This window comes from Mesoplodon bidens (assembly GCF_964165515.1).
Source record: "Mesoplodon bidens genome assembly, chromosome: 11".
NCBI lineage: Eukaryota > Metazoa > Chordata > Mammalia > Artiodactyla > Ziphiidae > Mesoplodon > Mesoplodon bidens.
In genome coordinates this window covers 57,446,540-57,468,862 of record NC_138167.1, presented here as the reverse complement: position 1 = coordinate 57,468,862, position 22,323 = coordinate 57,446,540, and the positions used below count along the sequence as shown (strand labels likewise).

Genomic DNA, 22,323 nt, shown 5'->3' with positions numbered 1-22,323 from the left:
GTACACTTCCAAGTATACTTCTCACTGACTTCCTATCCCAGAGTGCTTTTGAAGAGTGCCCTAGGGAAGTGCTTCTCACTTTGCAATGTACATTTGAGTCACCCAGGGGTCTAGTTAAATGTAGATTCTGACTCAGAGGGTCTGGGTGGAGCCTGAGATTCTGCATTTCTAAAAGCTGGAGGTGAGGTCCAAGGCCTACACTTTGCATAACAGGAGTCTAGAATAGGGCTTGGCAAACAATACCCCCAGGCCAGATCCAGCCCACCACTGTTGTTTTTTAAAATTGAGAATTTAAATTCAGTTAAAATCAGATTCATGTAACATAAAATTAACTCTTTTAAACTGAATAATTCAGTGGTATTTAGTACATTCACAACCAACTCTATTGAATTCCAAAACATTTTCATCCTCCCAAATGGAAACAACATATATATTAAGCAACTATTCCACATTCCCCTCTCCCTCAACCCCTGTCAACTATTAACATACTTTCTGTCTGTATAGATTTACCTATTCTGGATATTTCATTTAAGTGGAATGACCCTTAGTATTTGGTTTCCTTGTTTTCAAGCTTTATCCATATTGTAGTATGTATCACTACTTCATTCCTTTTTATGGCTGAATAATATTCCATTGTTTGTATATGTGACATTTTGTTTATCCATTCATCCTTTGATGGACACTTGGGTTGTTTCCACCCTTTGGCTATTGTGAATATTGCTGCTACAAAGATGTGTGAAATGTATTTTCTTGAATACCTGTTTTCAATTATTTTGGGTGTACACTTAGGAGTGGAATTGCTGGGTCATATGATAATTCTATATTTAATTTTTTGAGGAACTACCAAATTGTTTTTCACCATTTTACATTCCCACCAGCAACGTATGAGGGTTCCAAATTCTTCAGATCCTCACCAACACTTGTTATTATCTTTAAAAGAATTTTTTTTATTAAAAAAAATTTTTTATTATAGCCATTCTAGTCCAAGTGAAGTGGTATCTCTCATTGTGGTTTTGATTTGCATTTCCCTAATGGCTATTGATGCATCTTTTCATGTGCTTATTGGCTGTTTGTACATCTTTTTAGGAGAAATGTCAGGTTCTTTGCTCATTTTTATTTATTTAAAAAATATTTATTTATTTAGTTATTTCGGCTTTGCCGGGTCTTAGTTGCGGCATGCGGGATCTTTTGGGTGCGGCATGCAGGCTGCTTAGTTGCGGCATGCATCTGGGACCTAGTTCTCCTACCAGGGATAGAACCTGGGCCCCCTGCATTGGGAGCGTGGAGTCTTACCCACTGAACCACCAGGGAAGTCCCTTTGTTCATTTTAAAATTGCTCATAGAATAAGTTAGGAAGTGTTCCTACCTCTTCCATTTTTTTGGAAGAATTTGAGAAGGATTTTGCTAATTCTTCTTTAAATGTTTGGTGGAATTCATTAGCGATGCCATTTCATGCTGGATTTTTCTTTGTTGGGAGATTTGTGATTACTGATCCAATCTCCTTGCTTTTTATGGATCTGTTTAGATTTTCTATTTCTTCTTGAGTCAGTTTTGGAAATTTATGTTTTTCTAGAATTTGTCCATCTAGATTATCTACTTTGTTGACATACAATTATTCATTGTATTCTCTTACATTTCTTTTTACTTGTATAAGGTTGGTAGTAATACCCCAATTTTCATTTCTGATTTCAGTTATTTGTGTCCCCCTTCTCTTTTTCTTCTTAGTCAGTCTAGCTAAAGGTTTGTCAATTTTGTTGATATTTTCAAAGAAACAACTTTTGGTGTCATTGATTCTCTCTGTATTTCTATTCTCTATTTTGTTTATCTCATGTAAGCTTTATTATTTCCTTCCTCTGCTAGCTTTGGGTTTGGTTTGCTTCTCTTTTTCTAGTTCCTTAAATAGGTTATTGATTTGAGACCTTTATCCCTTTTTAATGTAGGTGCTTACAGCTATAAATTTCCCTTTTAGTACTGCTTTTACTGCATCCCATAAGTTTTGGTATGTTGTATTTTTGTTTTTCTTTTCTCAAAGTGTTTTCAATTTTGCTTATGATTTCTGTTTTGACACAATGATTGTGTAAGAGTGTTGTTTAATTTTTCACATATTTGGGAATTTTCCAGGTTTTTTTCCTGTTCTTAATTTCTAGCTTCATTCCATTGTCATTGCAGAAGATACTTTGTATGATTTCAGTCTTTTTAAATTTGTTGACACTTTTTTGGTGACCTCATTAATGATCTGTCCCGGAGAATGTTCCATGTGCACTTGAGAATAATGTGTATTCTGCTCTTGTTCTGTGGAGTGTCCTATATATATATATCTATATATATCTGTTAGGTCTAATTGGTTCAAGTCTTCTATGTTCTTATTGATCTTCCCTCTAGATGTTCTATCCATTATTGAAGGTGGGGTGTTAAAGTCTTAAATATTATTGTAGAACTGTCTATTTCTCCAAAGATATCAGTGTTTGTTTCATATATTTTGATGCTTTGTTGTTTGGTGCATATGTATTAATAATTGTTAATCTATTTGACGAATTGACACTCTTATCAATATATAATGTCCTCTGTCTCTTGTAACACTTTTTATCTTTAAGTCTATTTTGTCTGATATTAATGTAGCTACTTAGCTCTCTTTTGGTTACTATTTACATGAAATATCTTCCTTTATCCTTTTATTTTAAGCCTACTTGTGTCTTTGGATCTAAAGTGATTCTTCTGTAAATAGTACATAGTTGGATCATGTTTTTAAAATCACCATCTGCTATTTAAATAAAGTTTTATTAGAACTCAGCCACACCCATCTGCCTATACATCATTTGAGGCTGTTTTCATGCCACAGTGGCCGTGCTGTCCTTGCAACAGAGACTGTATGGCTTGCAAAGCCTGAAATGTTTACTATCTGATTCATTACAGATGTTTGCCAACCCCTGGTCTAGAACATCTTTTACAGTTTCTCTGGTTATGGTCAACTGCAAACAGTTCTATACAGTGGTAGTCTGGTGAGATTTGTCACATGTGGCTGGTTTTGTCTCTCTGGAAGCCTGTGAAATAGGCAGTTCCAAGACCTCATTTGGCTGACAGGAAGGTCAGGCTTTTACCCCTGAAGGTAGAGGTAGAGGCAGTTTGGTATGTGACCCGCCCGGCATCATAGTTTCAGTCATGGGGTGACCAGCTGTCCTGGTTTGCCTGGGACTGAGGCAGTTCCTGGGACATAGGATTCTACTTTTAAAATCTGGGAATACCAGGCAAACCAGGACAAGTTGGTCACCCTTTCTGGCTGCCCAGAGTCTCACCTGTCCCCCCTACCCCCTCCCAGTACCATTCAGGGAAACCCCCAGCTATGCGAAGCGGCGGCGGCTGGCTGGCCCTAGCGGCCTTGCCTCTCCTCGGCCCCTGCAGCGCTCAGCCAGTGACATCAACCTGAAGGGTGAGGTGCAGCCGGCAGCTTCTCCTGGACCTTCACTGCGAAGCCTCCCCCACCAGCTGCTGCTCCAGCGGCTGCAGGAAGAGAAAGACCGGGACCGGGATGGTGACCAGCAGAGTGACGGCAGTGGCCCCGCAGCAGGCAGGGGCAGCCAGAGTAAGATCAGGTATGTGGGGGCCGGGACCTGAGCCAGGAGGAGCCAGCATTAGGGGGGCAGGGAGAGGCCTGTTGGTGCCTGGCACCTCTGCAGTGATGAGCTGAGGCTTTGGGTCGGGGGGGGGTCTCTTTGGATGGGAAAGGGAAGAAGGTGAGGTGCTGTGGCCTGGGGCAGGCTCCCCCGTGCTGATCTCTGGTTGGAGCTGGACTTGTCCCGAAGGCAGTGGGCAGCTGAGGGAGAATGTTGTGGGGAGAGGGTCTGGTCAGACCTGTGGTTTAGAAAGGTTCCTGCAGTGCCAGGGAGGAGGATGAGGGCTGGGATGAGGCAGGGCTGGGTGACGTGTGGCAAGAGGTTAGGGACTGGAGCTTCCTCTCCATGAGGGCTCAAAATCTATAGGTGGACCCTAGCCCTGTTCCCAAGGGGGGAGTCTTCATCCCATGACTCCCTCTTGGTGTTTCCCCAGCCCCTCTGGCCCTGTATAACCACAGGACCCCATGGTTTCTCTCTTTATCCCTCACCATGAGTGCTGGGACCCTGAGAAGCAAGGAGGTCTGAAGGACTTGGCATTCCTAGAACTTAGAGCAAAAAGCCTGGGCGGGAGCCCCACTAGACTCTGTGGGCTGGAGCCCCACTGAGCTGAGCAGTGGGAAGTGGAAGGTAGATACTGGCTCTGCAGACAGATAGACGGGCTCCAGTGCAGTCCTTGCATCTGCCGCCCGTGTGGCCTTGTGCGGATTAGCCAACCACTCTGTGCCTGGCTTTCTCATCATGAAGGTAGGCTAATCCTACCCAAAAGATTTCCTCTGGGAAGCCTTCTGGAGCCTGGGCAGTGAAGGCTCCCTACTGGGACCCCCTGGCCCACAGCAGCGGCCTGCTGCTGCTGATTAAGGCCTCTCTCCTCCCTGCACCTTGAGGGCAGGAGCTGTCTTTCTCATTTCCCACAGTTGCTCCAGAGCCAGTCACATAGAAGGTGCTCGGCTGACATGTTGATTGAAAGAGTTACATAAACAGCACTTTGTTTTCACAGTGACAGCTGGGCTGAGCAGCGTAGTGTGTATCATATCACTTAACCTTGACCGTGTATGAGGCTGTGCTGTATTTTACAGATGAGGGTCCTAACTCTCAGGTGGGGTAGATGACTTGCCCAAAGTCACAGAGCTGGGAAGCAGCTTAACTAGCCCCCAGGTAGACCTGATTCCCAAACTTCCTAAGCCTGAGCGTTCAGCAGAGGGCTTGGGGTGCAGCAGGAGCTTATAAAGGCCATTTCTTCCTCTGCTGTCGTCCCTGCTCTTACAGCCTCGACCTGTGATGTCTTCTCTGTCTCTGCGTGCTCCTACCCAGACTGCAAGGCTACCTGTCCTGCCCCAAATCACCTCAGTTCTCCCCCAAAACTTCTGCATGGCCCAGTGGCTAAAAGAACAAACTTTGGGATGTTTCAGTTTTGCAGATGGGCTGCTCCTGAGTTGGAGCTGTGTGGAAGCCCTGCTTTCGTGCAGTTTTCGTATATTCGGTCATTTTTTAGCAAACACAAGCTAAGGCCTGCTCTGTGGGGAGAGCAGAATTATTATAACTTTTTTTCCAGCAAACATTTAGTAGGTGCCTAGGGTGCCAGATGTGTGGGGGGCTAAGGCGAAGCAGCAGCTGGCGGGGAGCGATCCAGGTAAGGGAGTCCCCCAGTGAGTGGCCAGGAGGGGGCTGAGGAAGCTTGGTGCACCCTGGAGGGAGAGGGCCTCGGGGAGAGATCACCTTTGGTGGAAGGAGAGAAGGTAGACGTCTGAGTTTGAGCTGCTGTTGTGGGGTGGCGGGTAGAGGTGGCCGAGGTGGCAGTTTCCCCCTGGCTCCCCCTGTTGGCAAAGCCTGGCATGAAATGTAGTCGCAGAGCCCCCACCACCATCACAGAGCCGGACAGAGAAAGGTGCATTCGGAGCTGAGAGACAGTAACTTAACAGTTGGCCGGAGGAGAAGGATTAGGATAGTTGAGGTGTAGGGAACAGACTTATGAGCGGCCGGGGCAGGGAAAAGAAGGTCCCCAGCCTTGTTACTGAAGTGTAGCGAATTCTCGTCCCAGAGAGCCTGGCTATCGGCGGAGAACGTGCACCTGGTTGGCTTAGGTGCCAGGGAGCCAGTGCAGGCCATTGAGCCGGGCAGAGGCGTAGGGCCGAGGCCTCAGGCTCGGTGCCCAGATCGGGGGAGTGGTCCGGGCAAGGCGGTCAGCCTGGAGAGGGCATGAACATCCGAGGCAGATGTCCAGGAGGAGAAGACCCAGGTCGGGAGGGGGATTCTGGCGCCCAGCACACGCAGCGGTCAGGGAGTGAGGAGGCCAAGGCCCGAGCTGGAGGGTGCGGGGGCGGACCCGCTGGGGGAGCCCCTCCTGGCGGCGAGGCGAACCTTCACGGAGGCGCTTCCCTCCTGTCCGAAGCCTCCAGTCCCTCCGCAGCTCCCACCCGGCCGGTCCCGCCTCCCCCTTCCCCGCGCTCCTCCGTCGGACTGGCCCCTCCGCCACCTTCCCCTCTGGGCACCGTAGTCCCCCTCGGCCCCTCGGCCTCTCCCGCGTCGGGGCCGCGGCGACCGGGCCGCAGGGGGGAGAGGAGGGAGCCCGGCCCGCCGCCCGCAGAGGGAGGAGCCGGGCCGCGGAGGAGGCGGGGCGCGCGGAGCGGCCGTGGCATGGAGCGAGCCCGGCGCGCCCGGGAGCGCAGCCCCGCGGCCCCGGAGCCCTGAGCGGGCGCGGCTCGTGCGCTGGCGGGAGCGGGCCGGGCGCGGCGGCGCGGCCCATGGAGCGGCCCCGGGCCGGGCCCCCGGCGGGCGGGCGGGCGGCCGCGGCGGGCGGCGGGCGGCGGGCGCTGCGGCGGCGGCTGCGGTGAGGCCGGCGGCGGGGCCGGGCCGGGCGCCATGGAGGCCCCGGGCGCCGGCTTCGCGTGCCCGCTGCCCCCCGGCATCGCGTCCGTCACCTACGTGTTCGTCTACAGCCCGAGCGGTCCCGGCGGCCCCGGCGGCCCCGGCCCCGCGCCCGGCCCTGGCCCGGCGCCCCCCGCGGCCCCCGCGCCGCCGCCCCGGGGCCCGAAGCGGAAACTTTACAGCGCTGTCCCCGGCCGCAAGTTCATCGCCGTGAAGGCGCACAGCCCGCAGGGCGAGGGCGAGATCCCGCTGCACCGCGGCGAGGCCGTGAAGGGTGAGGGGGCGCGGGGGGCGCGGTCGCGGGGGGCGCGGCGCAGGGCCTCCTGGGGTTCGCGGGCGCCACTCTGGGGTGCCCGGCCCAGCTTCCCGGCGGCCGTGGAGGGGCTGATGCCATTTTGGGGCGTCTGTCATTAGGGGTGTCCCTGGGAACTCTGAGTCGCCGTGGTCATTATGGGATGCATCTGCCACTGGGGATTCCTTGTGTCACTGTGAAGGGCTCTGTCAGGGAGGGGTGTCTGTCTTTATGGGGTTCCTGTCGTGGGTCCCTCTCCATCCTCTGTCATTTTGGGTTTTCCGTGTCACAACAGAAGCTCCTCTCGTCATGGGGGTGTTTCTGTGTCATGCTCGGGGCTGGTGGTGGTGGGGTTCTCTGTGTTCGTAGGACCTTATCCTATTACAGAGCTTCCTTGAATTATGGGGTTCCTGTGTCACTTCTGGGACTTTCTTCATTGGAAACGCTTGTGATATGTGGGAATTCTCTGCCATTCTGGGGGTATCTGTGACAGTTAATGTGGGTGTCTGTGATGAGGGGGTCCTGTGCCATGACAAGCTCCTTTCATTACGAGAGTCTCTGTCATCACTGGGGTCCTCACCTCATGAATGATCTCTGTACGTGGAGCCTCAGAAAAACACAGTTGCGAGGGTCAGCTCTCCATGGCCCATCATGTGGCCTAATCCCCTGGCCACAGCACAGTGACCCTGAGCTCTTGGCAGTGACCCCTGGGGTGGGCGACAGAGCAAGGTTGGTTGAAGAGGTGGGAGGCGAGGGGTCAGCTGGGAGGGCGGGAGTAGGATTGTGGCCCCTGCCTCTGCCTCTGCCTCCTGTCCCCTCCTCGAGTGTGTCCATCTGTGCGTCTCTCTGTCCCCCACATGCCCATCCTGTGCTGTGCCCATCTGTTCTTTTCTGTTTTCTGTGTGGATCCCAAAATTTTCCCAGGGAAAAAGACAGGAGGATGAAGGAAGGGCCGGGAAGAGAAGGAGAGAGAGGTGAAGGGTGGGTGGGCAGAACCTGAGCCTGAGGCGGTGGAGGTGGAGTTGGTGGTGGTGGTGGGAGAGGTGTGGCCCTCTGGCCGCCCTCCTCCGCCCTGACAGCCCGTCTGGCTTCTGTCCCCCCAGTGCTCAGCATTGGGGAGGGCGGTTTTTGGGAGGGGACCGTGAAAGGCCGCACGGGCTGGTTCCCGGCTGACTGCGTGGAGGAGGTGCAGATGAGACAGTATGACGCGCGGCACGGTGAGTGACCCCTGCGTCCCCTGGGTGGCTGGCCCCTGAGGGTGCCGCCCCTTCCAGCTTCCTGCTGGTCTTGCTTGGAGGCAGATCCTCACTGTATACACAGAGAAAAGACTAGAACGAATTCAAACACACGTTCGAAGTAGGTGCAAACTCGTGTACATGACAGACACAGCGCGCGTTCACCCCATACTTACTTACCAACACACACGTGTGCATCTGGATCCTGGACAGCTGTGGAGACACAGGTGACGTGCACGCCCGTGGGACGCACACGTGTGAACGTGCCCTGGTCTGTGATCCCACATGCAGCTCTCTGACCACAGCACTTCCCAGACACGGTTCTCACCGAAATGCTGGGTGCTTGGAGTGTGTGATTGCTGTGTGGCTGGCAGACAAGTAAAGAGGTCAGTATGAGAAAAGAGGCATCTTTCCAAAGTGGACAGATTGTCCAAGTGGGCAGTGCAGGGAGGCCTGGACCAGCCAAAAGGAAATGAGGCCAGTTGGGCCCAGAGGGGCTGTCATGGGTGCCCTGGGGCCAGGATGGTCTGAGGGCAGCAGGTGGGGGATCGCTGCATCCTTAGCCTGCAGGAAGGACGTGAGGGCAAAGGCTGTGGCTCCGGGGGCTGGTGAGCAGCCTCGGTCCGACCCTGCTCACCACCTGAACCTCCAGGAAGGACCCCTCTGGGAGTTGGGATCTGAGGTCCTGCCAGTGGAAAGGAGCGGCTGGTCCTTTCAAGACCCCAGCCAGGGCTGACTGTGCCCCCAGGAGGCCCCTCGACCCGCAGGTATTATTTCTGGCCCCGAGAGCTGGTGGGACGAGGGAGCCCCCTCCTGAGGGGTGGCTAGTGGTGGTCGCTAGTGGTGTGTCCGGGCCCAGGGTGCACACCTCTGTCTTCCTGCACATGAAGGGCTCAGACCCAGGGTTGCTGTGCTCCCTTATCCTGGGTTGCGAGTTTCCCCAGGGGAGCCCACCCCTGTGTGGCCTGGACCCCTACCCTGGGTGGAGCGTGGCAGAGCCCAGGGAAGCAGGAGTGTGGCCGCTGATCCACTCCTGAGCAGGAGCCTTTACTTTTTTTTTGTTTGTTTTACTTATTTATTTATTTTTATTGGAGTATAATTGCCTCACAATGGAGCCTTTACTCTCATACCTGGCTGTTCACGCCGCCTCACCCTGATGGCTCTCCTTGCGGCTGGGAGCCTGGGAGGGACACGACATCCTGTGTTCTGCCCATCGTGGGCAGGTGGGGTGGTATGTTGAGGTGGGGAATGGTTTCGGAAGTTTGGGCTCTGGTGCCAACTGGACAGGAGCGGGGAGGGGAAGGAGGGGCCTCCAGACCTGCGTAGGGAGTGGGTCCTGTGCACCCCTATAGGGTGGGCAGTGAAAGTTCTGGTCTGAGAACTCTGTGGGTCCAGGGGCAGTTGGAGCTGAGTCTGAAGCTGGGGAGGAAGGAAGGGAGGTCTGGACTGGCGTTGGAATTTGAGAACAGCCCATGTTTGTTAGGTGTTTGACGTGTGCTGGCCCCTGTGTTGGGAGCTGGGCTCACAGGGGTGGGCTCTCTGCCCAGCGAGGAGCAGGCGTGCATGCTGCACGGCTGTGATGGGCGTGAGCACAGGGGCCTCCCTGGGTTGGTCTGAAGGAGCCAGGGGGCCTTTAAAGCAGAGGTGGTGTTTGAGCTAAGCCTTGAAGGATCACTAGGACCATCTAGGTGGTCAGCATGATGGGGGTGGGGGCAGAGCCTGTTGGCCAGAGCACGGCATGGCCTTCTAGACACACACGTGCTGGCACCCAGTGTGCTCCAAGCAGTGTCAGGATGCCTGGCTGGGTTTTAAGCTCTTTCACATCTAAGAATTCACTGCCTCGTCCCAGCATGCCTGGGAGGTGGGGACAGTTGTTGTTAGTTCATCTCTAGGAGGGTTCTGTTCCACAGCCCAAGGAGCAGAGTCTTGTTTGCAGTGTAGGCGGTGGGCTGCAGGGTCTGTGCTGTAGCTGCCACGCTTCATGGGCTCTGGCTGAGTAAACCTGTGTGTTGAGGGGAGGGTGGCAGGGCTGGAGTGGGGAGCGTGAGGGCTGCTCAGGTGTCCTGGGACCAGGGGCTAAAGTTTGTGGCGGTGTCGCAGGAGGAGTCTGGGGGGCGCTGTCCCGATTGTGCTGGTCATCATTTAAGATTAGGGTGACGGCCCAGGCAGGGCAAAGCAGGGAGATGGAGACGGGGTGGGCAGGGCTGGACTGGAGTCATAGAGAAGGGAGAGGACACAGAGCAACCTGTTGAAGGAGCTATAGGCCTCCAGGCAACTGTGGGGCTCCTGGACAGGGGTGGCTCAGGGGTTTGTCATCTGAAAGTGTCAGAAGGTAGCTGGGTAGATGGGAGCGTTTCATGGATGGGCAGGGAGACGGGCCCGCAGGGGCTGCCTGCTGGGAGGGGGTGGGAGTAACCTCTGTCCTCACCTGCAGGCCCGGCCGCCAGCTGCTCTGGGCAGAGTCTCTGGTTTGGGACCCAGGGGCTGAGTTCTGCTAGAGGCGAGAGGGCAGCCCAGGAACAGGAACCTGCTTCCAACAGGCCCAGATCCAAAGAAAGATCTGTTTCTGAGACTGGAGCAGGGACAGAGAGGGACTTAGAGGCCAAGGAGGGGATACTGCCAACACGTGTGGGCCAGGCCGATGCCCAGGGTCAGCAGAGAGCAAGGCTCCCACGGCACCCATCTGGGTGAAAGGAGCAGTTGCAAGCAGGGAGAGTTGAGCTGTGAGGGGAGGGAGTGGGGAGGCGGCTCTGGGTATCCTGGAGGCTGGTATAGAACACCAAAGCTATGGCTCTGGCTGGCATCCTCCCTCCTCCCCCTTTCTTTCCAGTACTGGGGGTGGGGGGGGCATGCTGTGTGTTTTCATTTGAGCTAGCTTTTACGTGTCTGATTATAAAACTGGAAAATGAATTTGCGTTATGTAATAATTTGTCTTTGGTCGATAAATATAAAAATAGGAGTCCAGTGATCTGCGGAGGGTCTTTTTTGGGGGAGGGGTCCATCTGCAGGCAGGCCCTGTGAACATTTCCGAAGTTGGGTCAGCGTGGAGAAAGAAGGGTGTGGTGGAGGTGGGGAGAGGTCTGGGCCCTACCTGAGCAGTGCTGAGGCCTGGCCCGCTCTGGCTTTGGGGACGGCAGGGTGGTGGGTGCAGGTGTGCTGCAGAGGGAGGAGAGGGTGTGAGCACTGGGGACGGTGCCAGTGAGATAAAACTATAGGCCATCAGAACCCAGGGGGCCTCCAAGGTGAATTTTCCTACTTTATAAGGAGAGGGCCAAAAGGGACTGTCAAACATACTGAGAATCACACAAGTTAGTGGCAGGGTTCTGAAATCCAGATCAATACTTTTCCTGATATCTTTGTCTTCTGATGTTAACAGGAGCTCTTCTTTCCATCCAGCCACTGCTCCATCTACTCTTTTTTTTTAATTTTTAAATTTTTGGCTGCATTGGGTCTTCGTTGCTGCGCGCAGACTTTCTCTAGTCGCGGCGAGCAGGGGCTACTCTTTGTTGAGGTGCACGGGCTTCTCGTTGCGGTGGCTTCTCTTGTTGCGGAGCATGGGCTCTAGGCATGTGGGCTTCAGTAGTTGCAGCATGTGAGCTCAGTAGTTGCGGTACATGGGCTCTAGGGCACGCAGGCTTCAGTAGCGTGGCTCGCGGGCTCAAGAGCACAGGCTCAGTAGTTGTGGCGCATGGGCTTAGTTGCTCTGCAGCATGTGGGATCTTCCCGGGCCAGGGATTGAACCTGTGTCCCCTGCCTTGGCAGGTGGATTCTTAACCACTGCGCCACCAGGGAAGTCCCTCTGTCTACTCTTTTTTTTTAAAAAAAAATTAATTAATTAATTCAGTTTTGGCTGTGCTGGGTCTTTGTTGCGGTGCGCGGGCTTCTCATCGCGGTGTCTTCTCTTGTTGTGGAGCATAGGCTCTAGGCGTGCGGGCTTCAGTAGTTGTGATTCGCAGGCTCCAGAGCTCAGGCTCAGTAGTTGTGGCGCACGGGCTTAGTTGCTCTGCGGCATGTGGGATCTTCCCAGACCAGGGATCGAACCCGTGTCCCCTGCATTGGCACGTGAATTCTTAACCACTGTGCCACCAGGGAAGTCCCCTCTGTCTACTCTTACATCCATCTATGCTTTCACTCACCCACCCATCCTGTCATCCATCTACTCATCCATCAACCCACCTAGCAGATCCAGTCCACCCATCCCCTCCTTCCATCCATCCCCCCACCCCCTACCCTGCTCTCTTTTCCTCCATCCACTTATATATACATTTACCTTTTGGTCCATCCTTCTGTCTGTCTCTTGTTCCATCCATCCTTCCATCCATCCCCCCACCCAGCCAGTTGTCCACCTGTCTGTCCTTCCAGTTGGCATTTGGAACGCCTGTTATGTGCCAGGTGCTGTGCTCGGTGCTAGGATCACAGAAATAACTGCGACGTGGTCCTTACCCACAGGAGCTTACAGTTAGTGGTGGAGACAGTCGTCAGAATCATAGGTCCCCTCTCGGGCCTCCTTTCCTGCTCTCTCTCCTGCTCCCTCTGCCCCAGCTGCCCAGGCTGCTACTGTCCCTTGAACACCCTGAGGTGATACCTGCCATGTGACTTTGCCCTGAGTGCCCCCACTCCCAGGAAGCCCTTTACCCACACAGAGGGCTGCTCCCTTTCGTCCTCGTGCCTTTGTTCACCTCTCCCTTCCTGGGGAGGCCTTCACGTGACCACCTAGAATTGCAGTGCCCCGAACGGCTTCCTTTTTTCTTACCGCTTACCAGCATTCCACACGTTCTGTGTGTACCTGTTTCTCGTCTCCTCTCTCTCTTCAGCTGTACAGTTTATCCTGTAAACTACACAGGGTAGGGGGGCTTCGTTCTGTCTCTGCTCCATTCTTGGAGCCTGGTACGTAGTAGGAGCTCAGTACGTACTTGTTGAATGAATAAATAGATGTTGAGGAATGCTAAGCTGGTAGAGAAGGGGGGAGGAGCTGAGGGGTGAAATTTGAGGTGGTGGTGGAGCTGGAGACAGAGGTGCTGGGGGCTGGGGGCCAGGAGTGGGTGCGAGGGTACCAGAGAATCCAGTGTACGTGTACAGGCAGCTGGAGAAGTAAGCCTGGAGTAGGGAGGGTAGTGACTGGAGGTGCGGACTGGAACCTGCAGGCTTGCAGGACATCAGCGAGGCCGAGGGTGGGGCAGCTCTGCAGTGGCTGTGAGGGACTCTGAGATCAAGAGTACAGATGGGGGTAAAGCTCTGTGGGATGCAGTGACAGCAGGATAGGGGGACCCAGCCCCCCATACGTGGACCCCTCCCTGCCCACCTCTGACCCCCCCCAGAGGTGGGGTCTGGAGCAAAGGACCCCATAAGGATGAGCATCCCTGTGGTGAGGGGTACGTTGAAGACACAGGGCCACCTCAGTGCCAGTTCACAGGGGTATGTAGCGTGACACTTGCGCATGGCTGTGGGACATGCGCACACAGACATGCACACGTATGAGCACAGCACCTGCACATAACTGCAGGTCACACACAGAGACACGCCTGTATGAACACAGCACTTACACATGACTCCAGGCCACACGTGTGTGTGCGCACACCTTCTCTGCCCTTAGTTTCGGGGCTTGCTGACTCGCTCTGTGCTTGCCCTGGCCCTGTCCGATCTGCTGTATGCAGCCACTCAGGAGAAAGATGAGCCACAGCTCCTGCCCCTGTCTGAACCCTGACCCCTAGAGGCAAAAGTTCTTGCATGGTCCCCTCAGCCTTCTCACCTAGGACCGCTGGGCCCAGGACCCCAGGATTTGGACCCCCACTTCCACGTGGGCACTACCAGGCCAGGGGTGTGTGCGTGCGCGTGCGTGCGCTGCGTGTGCGTGCGTGTGCTGTGCGTGCGTGCGCGTGTGCGTGAGGCTGGTGACCGGCGTGGTTCAGGGGGCGGTTCACGCCACTTGGAGGATGAGACCCTCCGTCAGCTCCTGAACCTCCCCTCAGAAACCCGGGAGGACCGGACGAAGCGACTTTTCCGCCACTACACGGTGGGCTCCTATGACAGCCTCTCTGCACACAGGTACAGGTGGGGCAGGTGGGCAGGCGGGCGAGGGTGGGCACGCGTGCGATGGAGCGTCAGATGTGGAGGGAGGCCTCCCGGGTGAGTGCAAGGACAGCTCCCAGGGTGGGCTGTGCCCGTGCCCGTGGGATCCTGTCTGGGGCACGTGCTTTCCCGGCAGGGTTCTCTTCACCTTTCTGTTTTCCTCTGTCAGCGATTATGTCATTGACGACAAGGTGGCTGTCCTGCAGAAACGGGACCACGAGGGCTTTGGTTTTGTGCTCCGGGGGGCCAAAGGTAACGGAGGGGGGTACCCGGCTGGCAAGGGCTGCGCACCACTCGGGGTGTCTTCGGTGTCCTGCCTCTGCTCCTCTGCTCTCCTCCTGCCGCTCCCCTGCCCCCCTTTCTTCTCCCCCACCCGCTTCCTCTCTCCCTGCTGTGACTCTGTATTCTTGGTTTGGGATGTTGGGAGGAGGCAGCGGGTCCTTTCCCTCATTGGTTCCCAGGATCTCTGCTGTGCGTGTCTAATGGAGCGGGGGCCTTTCTGGTGGGGTGAGTGGCGGGGGCGAGGGGGGGGCGTCTCTCAGAGGGGTGTGTCCTGGATTCCCGGGCTGGCTCTTCTCGCGCTGGCCAGCCCCCGCCTGCTGCCCCCGGGCCCAGGTCGTTCGTGGGAGGTTGCTGTGTGGCAGCCACCTCCACCTGGACCCTGCTGGCAGGACGCCGTCCTCATCGCCTTCTCCCCATCCCACAGCAGAGACCCCCATCGAGGAGTTCACGCCCACGCCGGCCTTCCCCGCGCTTCAGTATCTTGAGTCGGTGGACGTGGAGGGCGTGGCCTGGAGGGCCGGGCTGCGCACGGGGGACTTCCTAATCGAGGTGAGGCTCGTCCTTCCCTGTGCGGCCCCGTGGGGTGCTGGCCTCCATCCGAGGAGTCCTCCTCCCAGGAGGACTCACCTGGATGGCCCCCGGCCCTGACTGTCCCAGGTGAATGGAGTGAACGTGGTGAAGGTCGGGCACAAGCAGGTGGTGGCTCTGATCCGCCAGGGCGGGAACCGCCTCGTCATGAAGGTGGTGTCAGTGACAAGGAAGCCTGAAGAAGATGGGGCTCGGCGCAGAGGTGAGGGCTCGGGCTTCGGACCTCTGTGCCCCGTGTCCCTGCTCTGTCCCCTGACCTTAGACCTTTGACCCCAGGCCCATGCTCCTCTTATTACCCCCGGCCCCAGACTGCTGACTGCTGACGTCAGAGGCCTGAACCTAGGCGAACGCCCACGTGCGCCGCCTGGGTGCCAATCCCCGATGTTAGTCAGCCAACCCTCTCCCGGCCTCTGACCCCAGGTTGCCCTCCTAAGATCCCTGCCCCCTCCTTCCCGGCGCCCCCCAGCCCCTGGCATGGAAGAGCCCTCCTTCCCGACGCTGCCAGCAGCTGCCTGGAGGCCGGGGTTGCCATAGCAACTGTGAGGTTGACGCTGCCGCTGCCGCTTATTGTCGGAGGGAAGGGGGAGGCGGCACCTGAGGGAAGAGGAAAAGCGTCTTCTCCCCGCGCCAACGTCGCGGCACAGCCTGGGCCCAGGAGGCTTTGCTGGCCGGGTCTAGCCCAGCCCAGGCCCTGGCTTGGCTGACCACACCCTGGTCCCCCGAGGGGCAGCGGCCTCCAGGCCTGGTGGGTGGGGGGCCCTGGAGCAGCAGGAGCCTGGCCTGCCGGGAGACCCCTCCCAGCCCCCACCCCATGACTCTGCCCTCGAAGCCTTCCACGTGGGCCCTCGGGCTGAGGCTGGCCAGCGCTGTGACCTCCCTGGGGCCCTCGACCACCGCCTGAGGCCCTGGCTGCCCTGGCCCAGCCCAGCCTTCAGCACCCCCTGAGCTCCCAGCGCCATGAAGAAGTTTGCATCCAGCCGCAGCCTGAACAAGATCCTGGCGCAGTGTGACTCGTCCTCCCGGGAGTACGAGGAGATCCAAGCGGTGGAGCGCAGGTGGCACCTGCACCTGGCCACGCCGCGCTGCCTGCTGCTGGACAGGAGGTCCAAGGCCTCCCTCTTCTTTGCAGCCCCGCCGCCCCCTAAGAGGGCCCCCAGTACCACGCTGACCCTGCGCTCCAAGTCCATGACAGCGGAGCTTGAGGAGCTTGGTGAGTGGCAGGGCAGGCGGTGGGCAGATAGCCCAGGGTGGGGGGCCAGGTCAGGGGAGCTGGGCCAAAGCCAGGCAGAGACAGAGCGGAGGGAGGGCGCAGAGGTGGACGTATGGACAGGTTAGAGGTAAATGGGTGGGTGCTGAAGTGGTGGGGGAATTGGGTGTCTGTGGGCTGCAAAGGGAGCCGACATGTGGATGGATCGAGGGCTGAGGGGCAGGGTGACAGGGCTGGGGATAGACAGTGGGACCACCATGTCTGGCGGTGGGGAGTCAGGCCCTGGCTCACCAGTGTGTTTGCATGCGTGTGCACATGCCACCCCTGGTCCTCCACGCCTCCAGTGCGACTACGCCTTCATTTCATCCATGTGAGAAAAGGGGACCTGACCTTTGCTCCTGGCTCTGCCAGGCACTAGCTAGCTGTGTGGTGTTTGCATTTCCTTTACCCTCTCAGCACCCGTTCACACGTCGGTTACGCAGGGGTCAGTAGAGTGAGCTGCTGACCTCACGGGACCGTTGTGAACGTTGCTGGTACAGTGATGGGACAGGTCCTCGTAAGTTGCAGGAGGCAAACAAGAGTGTGTTGGGGCTTTGATGGGTATGTGGGGGTCACGATCCCAGGGTGACCACCAGCAGCCTCATTGTGGGTGTGTCTCGATATATGTGACCGTTAATAGCCTCATCATTGGCATGTTCAGATATACATGACCATGTCCTGACATACGTGACAGTTAATAATGGTTATGCCCTTACTTACATGACCATGGACGTTTTTATCACGGCATGTCCCAATACACGTGACTGTTAACGTGCTCTGTCCTTCTATAACCTGAACCCAATTCGAGTTCCAGACTTTGCTCTCGTTCCAGCCATAGAAGGACCCCTGACTCTGGTCCTGTGCTGAGCTCTGACCCAGTCGTGGGCACAGGAAGGCCTTGATCCTGGTTCTAGACTGAGCCCCAACCCTGGCTTCAGGCTTGGTTCTGCCCCAGCCATAGAAGGAACCCTTACCTGTCTCCTAAAATTATTTCTGACCTCCCTCATGGACTGATCCCTGACCCTAGTCCTTTGCTGAGCCCTTTCCTTCCAAGCAGGTCCTCTTGACTGCAGTTTAGTTTAGTGTGGAGGACAGCCACCAAGATAGGTTAGGCTGATGTGGTCAGGACCTTCTTCCCCATAAATATTCTGAATAAAGTAAAACTCTAAAAATACATAGCCATCTCAAAACAAAAGAAGAGGAATTTCCCAGCTCTCAAAAATGAAGAAAGAAATCAGAGCCAAGGGAGTGAGAGGAAGCAGATGCTCCCATAGTCCATGAGGGCTTGGGACCGATACAGACCCTACGGGCAGGGCACTGGGGCTCTGATACCCCCACAAAGCCAAGAGATGGGGGAAAGCTCGAGCCAAGCCCAGGACTCGGAATTAGCATCAGAAGAACTGGAAACCGTAGAATGCTATGAAAGAGACAAAACAAGGTGTTTAAATACAAAGTTTGAGAGAACTAACAGAACTCATAATGAAAGAACAACACAGTCGGGGGGAAAAATAAGGATAAGCAGATTTAAAAAGGACTCCTAAAGAAATGTTATTGAAACAAAAATATAGCCCCTGAGATTTTAAAAATCCGTGCCTGGGAAACAGTATGGTAGACCCACCTGAAGGAAGAAACTATGAATTAAAAGATAAATCTGAGGAAACTACCCATAATTCGGCACAGAAAGATAAGGAGTTGCAAAATATCAAAGAGTAGATAAAAAATATGGAGGACAACTGAGAAAAATCCCAGCCTAAATAGAGTCCCAGAAGGAAGGAGTAAAAAGATTGGGGAAGAGGCGATATTCGAAGAGTAAATGGCTAAGAATTTTCTAAAATTGAACAAGGACATGAGACTCCAGTTTGCAGGAGTGTAAGTCTGAAGCAATGAAGTAAAAACAAAGCTACCTCTAGACCTGTCACAGTAAAATTTCACACCACCATAGACGAAAAGAAAAATCTTAACTGCCAGAGAATGATGACTTAGAAAGGAACAGGGGTCAGACTGACAGCGGAGGTCTGATCAGCAGATGCTAGAAGACAGCGGAACAGTAACTTCAAAGTCTTGGGTCAAAATGCCTTTCCACCTGGAATTCTATGCCTGGTAACCTCGCTCATTCAAGAGTAAGGCAGAGAAGCTGGCAGACTCCGGGCCCCGGGGTCACAAGGGTACAAGGCTAGCCATGGGGAACTGACCCATTGCACTGATTGAAGATCCAAACTGGTCAATAAACCAATACCAGTGGGCAGCTGGGTCTGGCTACACCCCACACCAGGCTCTGGTGGATGGTTCCTGGGAGTCTCTTGCCAGAGGCCATCACGTGGCCACGTACAGCTGCATGTTCAGAAGGAGGTGCTTGGGCAGCCTGAGGCCTGCCCTCCAGGGGCCCCGGGACTCTGCGCTGCAGAAACAGGATTTGCCTTCTGCTCTCTGGGCTGCTTCTGTGTGCAGAGACCAGTGGATGGAAGAAGAGCCTCCTTCCTCTCTGGCCTGGGCATCCCCTCTGTTGCCTTGTGACAGGGTTGCTCCACAGACCCATGTCTTCCAGAGGAAGGGGGCTCACTCTTGTGGCCCGAGGTCAGCATCCTTTTCACCAGCTTTTCCTGAGCAGAGTCTGGGGGAGGGCAAAGGGACAGCCTACCACAGAGCCTCCATCCACACTGCTGAGTGAGGGGGTCACAGTTTTTGTTGAACTGGACCCAGGCCCTTCCTGTGGCTCTGTTCAGAGAAGGGCCTGGGCAGCTGGGAGCACAGGAAACCCACTCCTGCCCCTGGACGACAGCTGTCCTGGGAAGCCAGTCCACCTGCCGACCTTCTGTAGACACACCTGGTTTGAGGAAGCCAGGCCAGCATCAGGGTTTTCCCAGGTACCTAAGCGATCATCCCATGATCCAGTGTTTGTGCTTTTATGGGATAGAAATAAGACCTGTGGGTTCGTTGCCAGCATAAACTTGTCAGTTTTATGTCACAATATCGAGGGCTGATAGGGCCCTTTAGTGTCTGTAGTCTATTGAGAAGATGACCTGAACACCTGGGAAGAAAGGAAAATGTGAGGCGACAGAAAAAGCAGGTGGCAAGGATGGGGGCTCACGCAAGGTGGCTCCCTGTGGCTTGGAGGGCCCTGCAGGGGAAAGAGGAAGGGAAGGTATATCCTGGGGGGGCATTGGTGTCCCAGAAAAGGAAGGGCTGAGGTGGCTGGCAGAGACGGCATTGAGAGGAGGGGTTGGATGGGGATTCTCCTCCTGAGAAGGGAGAGAGAGGGGGAAGGTGGGAGGGTGGGACCCCTCCAGTGCCCTTCAGCCCTGGGGCCCCTCACACTCAGCAGGTGCTCATTGCATAGCTCGAACCAAGGACGTGCTGGGGCTGCAGAGGTGGGTGGAGACCCAGGCCAGAGGGGGCCCTGATGGGTCCAAGTCCCTCCTGTTCATCCTCTTTCCCATAAGAAATCTGGAGCTTCTGGGTTCCTTTTTTTTCGAGATGAGAATGTCAGGGCAGGTGCCATGCCAGGGTGTGGTCCCTGACTGGCCTTGGTCTGGAAAACACGCTGACTTGCCTGTTGGAAACACACTGCAGGAATGCTTGTGGGTGGCCACTGCACCATTGGTGGCCTCTGAAATGGGTTTTTATGGGGTTTTGCCTTTTTTCTGAACAAATATTTGACTGAACCAAGTGTGACTTAGTTGTGCGTCCACACAAGTGTGTGCATGTCTGTGTGTACGTACACAAGCACGTGTGAGTGTGTGTGTGCGCGTGCATGCATGCACACAAGCATTGTCCCTGCTTGTGGTTGTTCGCACCTTGAATTTCATGTACTGACTTGGCATTTGGGTCGATTTGCCACTCACGATCTGACGAGGGTATAGGCCAGGGGTGGTGGGGGTCTGGGAGATCCTGGCTGTTGGGAGGGTAAGGATGGGCTAGGAGGGGGTGGGAGTGGGGAGTGGGGCCCGGGTGCCAAGGGACAAATCCTGCCTCTCACCCCGTTTACTCTGTTTCTTGATTCCAAGCCTCCATTCGGAGAAGGAAAGGGGGTGAGTCATCTGCTGTGCTCGGGGCCCAGCTTTGCCTGACCCTTGGCTGCGGGAGTGCTTGTGTGCGAGGGGCTCCAGTTTGAGTCAGGGGGTCTGGGAGCCTGGGTTGCACCCTCCTGTTGGCCTTCTCCGTGGCGGGCTGCTGGGGGCACAGTGGAAGGACCTGGGAAGGGTCAGATGGGCCTGGGATGGGGAGTGTGGCCACAGTCCTCGGGGGCTCGAGTGAGCTGGGGGCAGCGGCGTGAGGGCCACGGGGGCTGCCGAGGCAGAGCTGGAAAAGTGTCCCAATGGAGGCCACGGCTCGTGCTGCAGCCTGGAGTGGAGGGGGGAAGGGTTCAGGAGGCCTAGCTGTGGAGCTCGCTTGGGGACCAGGGTGACCGGGTTGATGGGGGTGGGGTGTCAGGTGCTCAGCCCCAGCCTGTGTTGCTCCTCTCTGCTTGTTTTCTGGGGCTCCTGTGCTTGGTGTGTGGGTTCCGTTTCTGTGCTGATCTGTTACGGGGTCAAGCCTAAGGCTGACACCCTTTAGGTGCAGGAATCTGGGCCCCAGAGCTTTGTCGCCCAGGTTGTTGACTTGACCACCCCTGCCCCTCCCGTCAGACCTCCTGCCCTGGATCCTTTGAAGCTCCTTCCTGTATGTCCAGCCTGGCTACATGAGGCACAGCAGCCAGGCGGGGACAGAGTCTGGGCCTGGGCGCTGAGGTCCAGTGTCTGGTGGGGTCTAGGGCCTGGCCTTTGCCAGCCGGCTCCACCTCACGTGGAGACTGGAGCCTCTTTTCTGCTGCACAGGAGTCCGTGCCCAGCAGGGGCCTGAGGTGGCTTTGTGGCCCCAGGCGTGTGTGTTCACTCGTTTGTCTTTGTGCCTGGTGCCCGCCCACCCCTCACTCCAGGATCCACTGGGCCTTCCCTGTGCCAGGGACACACTTGCCCGTCTGTGTGAGCCCAGGTTCCCTGTGTGACCTGCGATCTCACCCTCTGAATTCTCCCGTTGCCCTTGCCCCGGTCCCAGGTGAAATGCTTTCCCTTTTCAGGGTCTTTTCAGGTATAAAACAGATGACTAGGTCTCCTCTGGGGACACTTTTCTTCACACCTTTGAGGCAGACACACAAGCTATTTCTGGAATATTTTGGTTCTTTCCTCAGCTCATTAGCGGGGCTCCCAGGGTGCTCTGCTGTGGCCTGTGTGCTTCTTCCAGTTGCAGGGGAAGTGACAGCGATTCGTCGCCCCCGCAGGCCCCTCATCCCTGCTTGGGTCCTGGTTCAAACAGCTGCATCCCCAGCTGCGTCCCTGCCACATAGCGACCCCTGACAGCCAGTATAGTGCCCCAGACCTGGTTCCTAATGGGCTTCATTTCTTTTGTTAAGTATCTAAAGTCATTTATTTAAGAATATATCTTTCTCATTTTGTTGGGGATTGGTGTCAACCTCACCAGCTTGTAGTTTGCAGAATTCTTGATTCTTTTCCTTTTGAAAATAAGTCCCGTCTGGCCTCAGCACCATTGCCCCATGGCCAACAATATTCGCCTTGCTAATAACTTCACGTGCACACTGCTTTGGGTCTCTGAGATTGAGTGCTTCTGGACCTAGAGACGCAGCCTCTAAATCCACAGCTCGGGTGAGCGTGCGCCCCGTGTGTCCCACGGAAATATTTTCTCTCTGCTCATGTCTTTATGTCTGTGGTTTCTGGATAATCTGGTTGTTAAGTCTGATCTCTTATCGGATCTGTGATCTGGGGCAACTTATCTCTCTCAGAGCTTCAGATTCTTCTTGGGTAAAATGCGGGCAATAGCGATCCCTTCTGCCTGTGGTGGTTGCAGCATGCGAGGGGCCGCATAAACCTCTTCTAACTCTGGAAATCCCCACGGACTTAGCAAATGGTGATCATGGTGATTTCAGCTTCCAAAGGGAAATTACTCACCTCATTACAGAAGCAAACAGGAAGGCCCCTCTAACAGCCCGCCCCTGTCTGCACCTGGTGGTGCTGGGAGCTGTGCACAGGCCAAGCGAGCTGGTTTGTAGATGGAGCGTGTTTTGCTGGTGACTCGTAGCATTTGTTGAACTCTCTTGTGTTTGGGTACCAGGCTGGATGCGCAGGGCATGCTGGCAAAGGT

General features: G+C 55.3%; 1 protein-coding gene across 7 annotated transcripts in view; it reads left to right on the top strand.

Moving 5' to 3' along the window:
- The window catches only part of SHANK3 (SH3 and multiple ankyrin repeat domains 3), a 52,232-nt gene that overhangs the window by 10,147 nt on the left and 19,762 nt on the right, over window positions 1-22,323 (top strand). For all 7 annotated transcript variants that reach the window (XR_014017073.1, XM_081249279.1, XM_081249277.1 and 4 more), the window contains 8 exons: window positions 3,317-3,590; window positions 6,548-6,750; window positions 7,872-7,985; window positions 13,973-14,048; window positions 14,242-14,324; window positions 14,779-14,903; window positions 15,012-15,144; window positions 16,072-16,152. Coding sequence is in view for 6 of the 7 variants with exons in the window: in XM_081249279.1 (XP_081105405.1) it covers window positions 3,317-3,590; window positions 6,548-6,750; window positions 7,872-7,985; window positions 13,973-14,048; window positions 14,242-14,324; window positions 14,779-14,903; window positions 15,012-15,144; window positions 16,072-16,152 (1,089 nt within the window). In the remaining variant the exon portion in view is untranslated. The remainder of the gene's footprint in view (window positions 1-3,316; window positions 3,591-6,547; window positions 6,751-7,871; window positions 7,986-13,972; window positions 14,049-14,241; window positions 14,325-14,778; window positions 14,904-15,011; window positions 15,145-16,071; window positions 16,153-22,323) is intronic.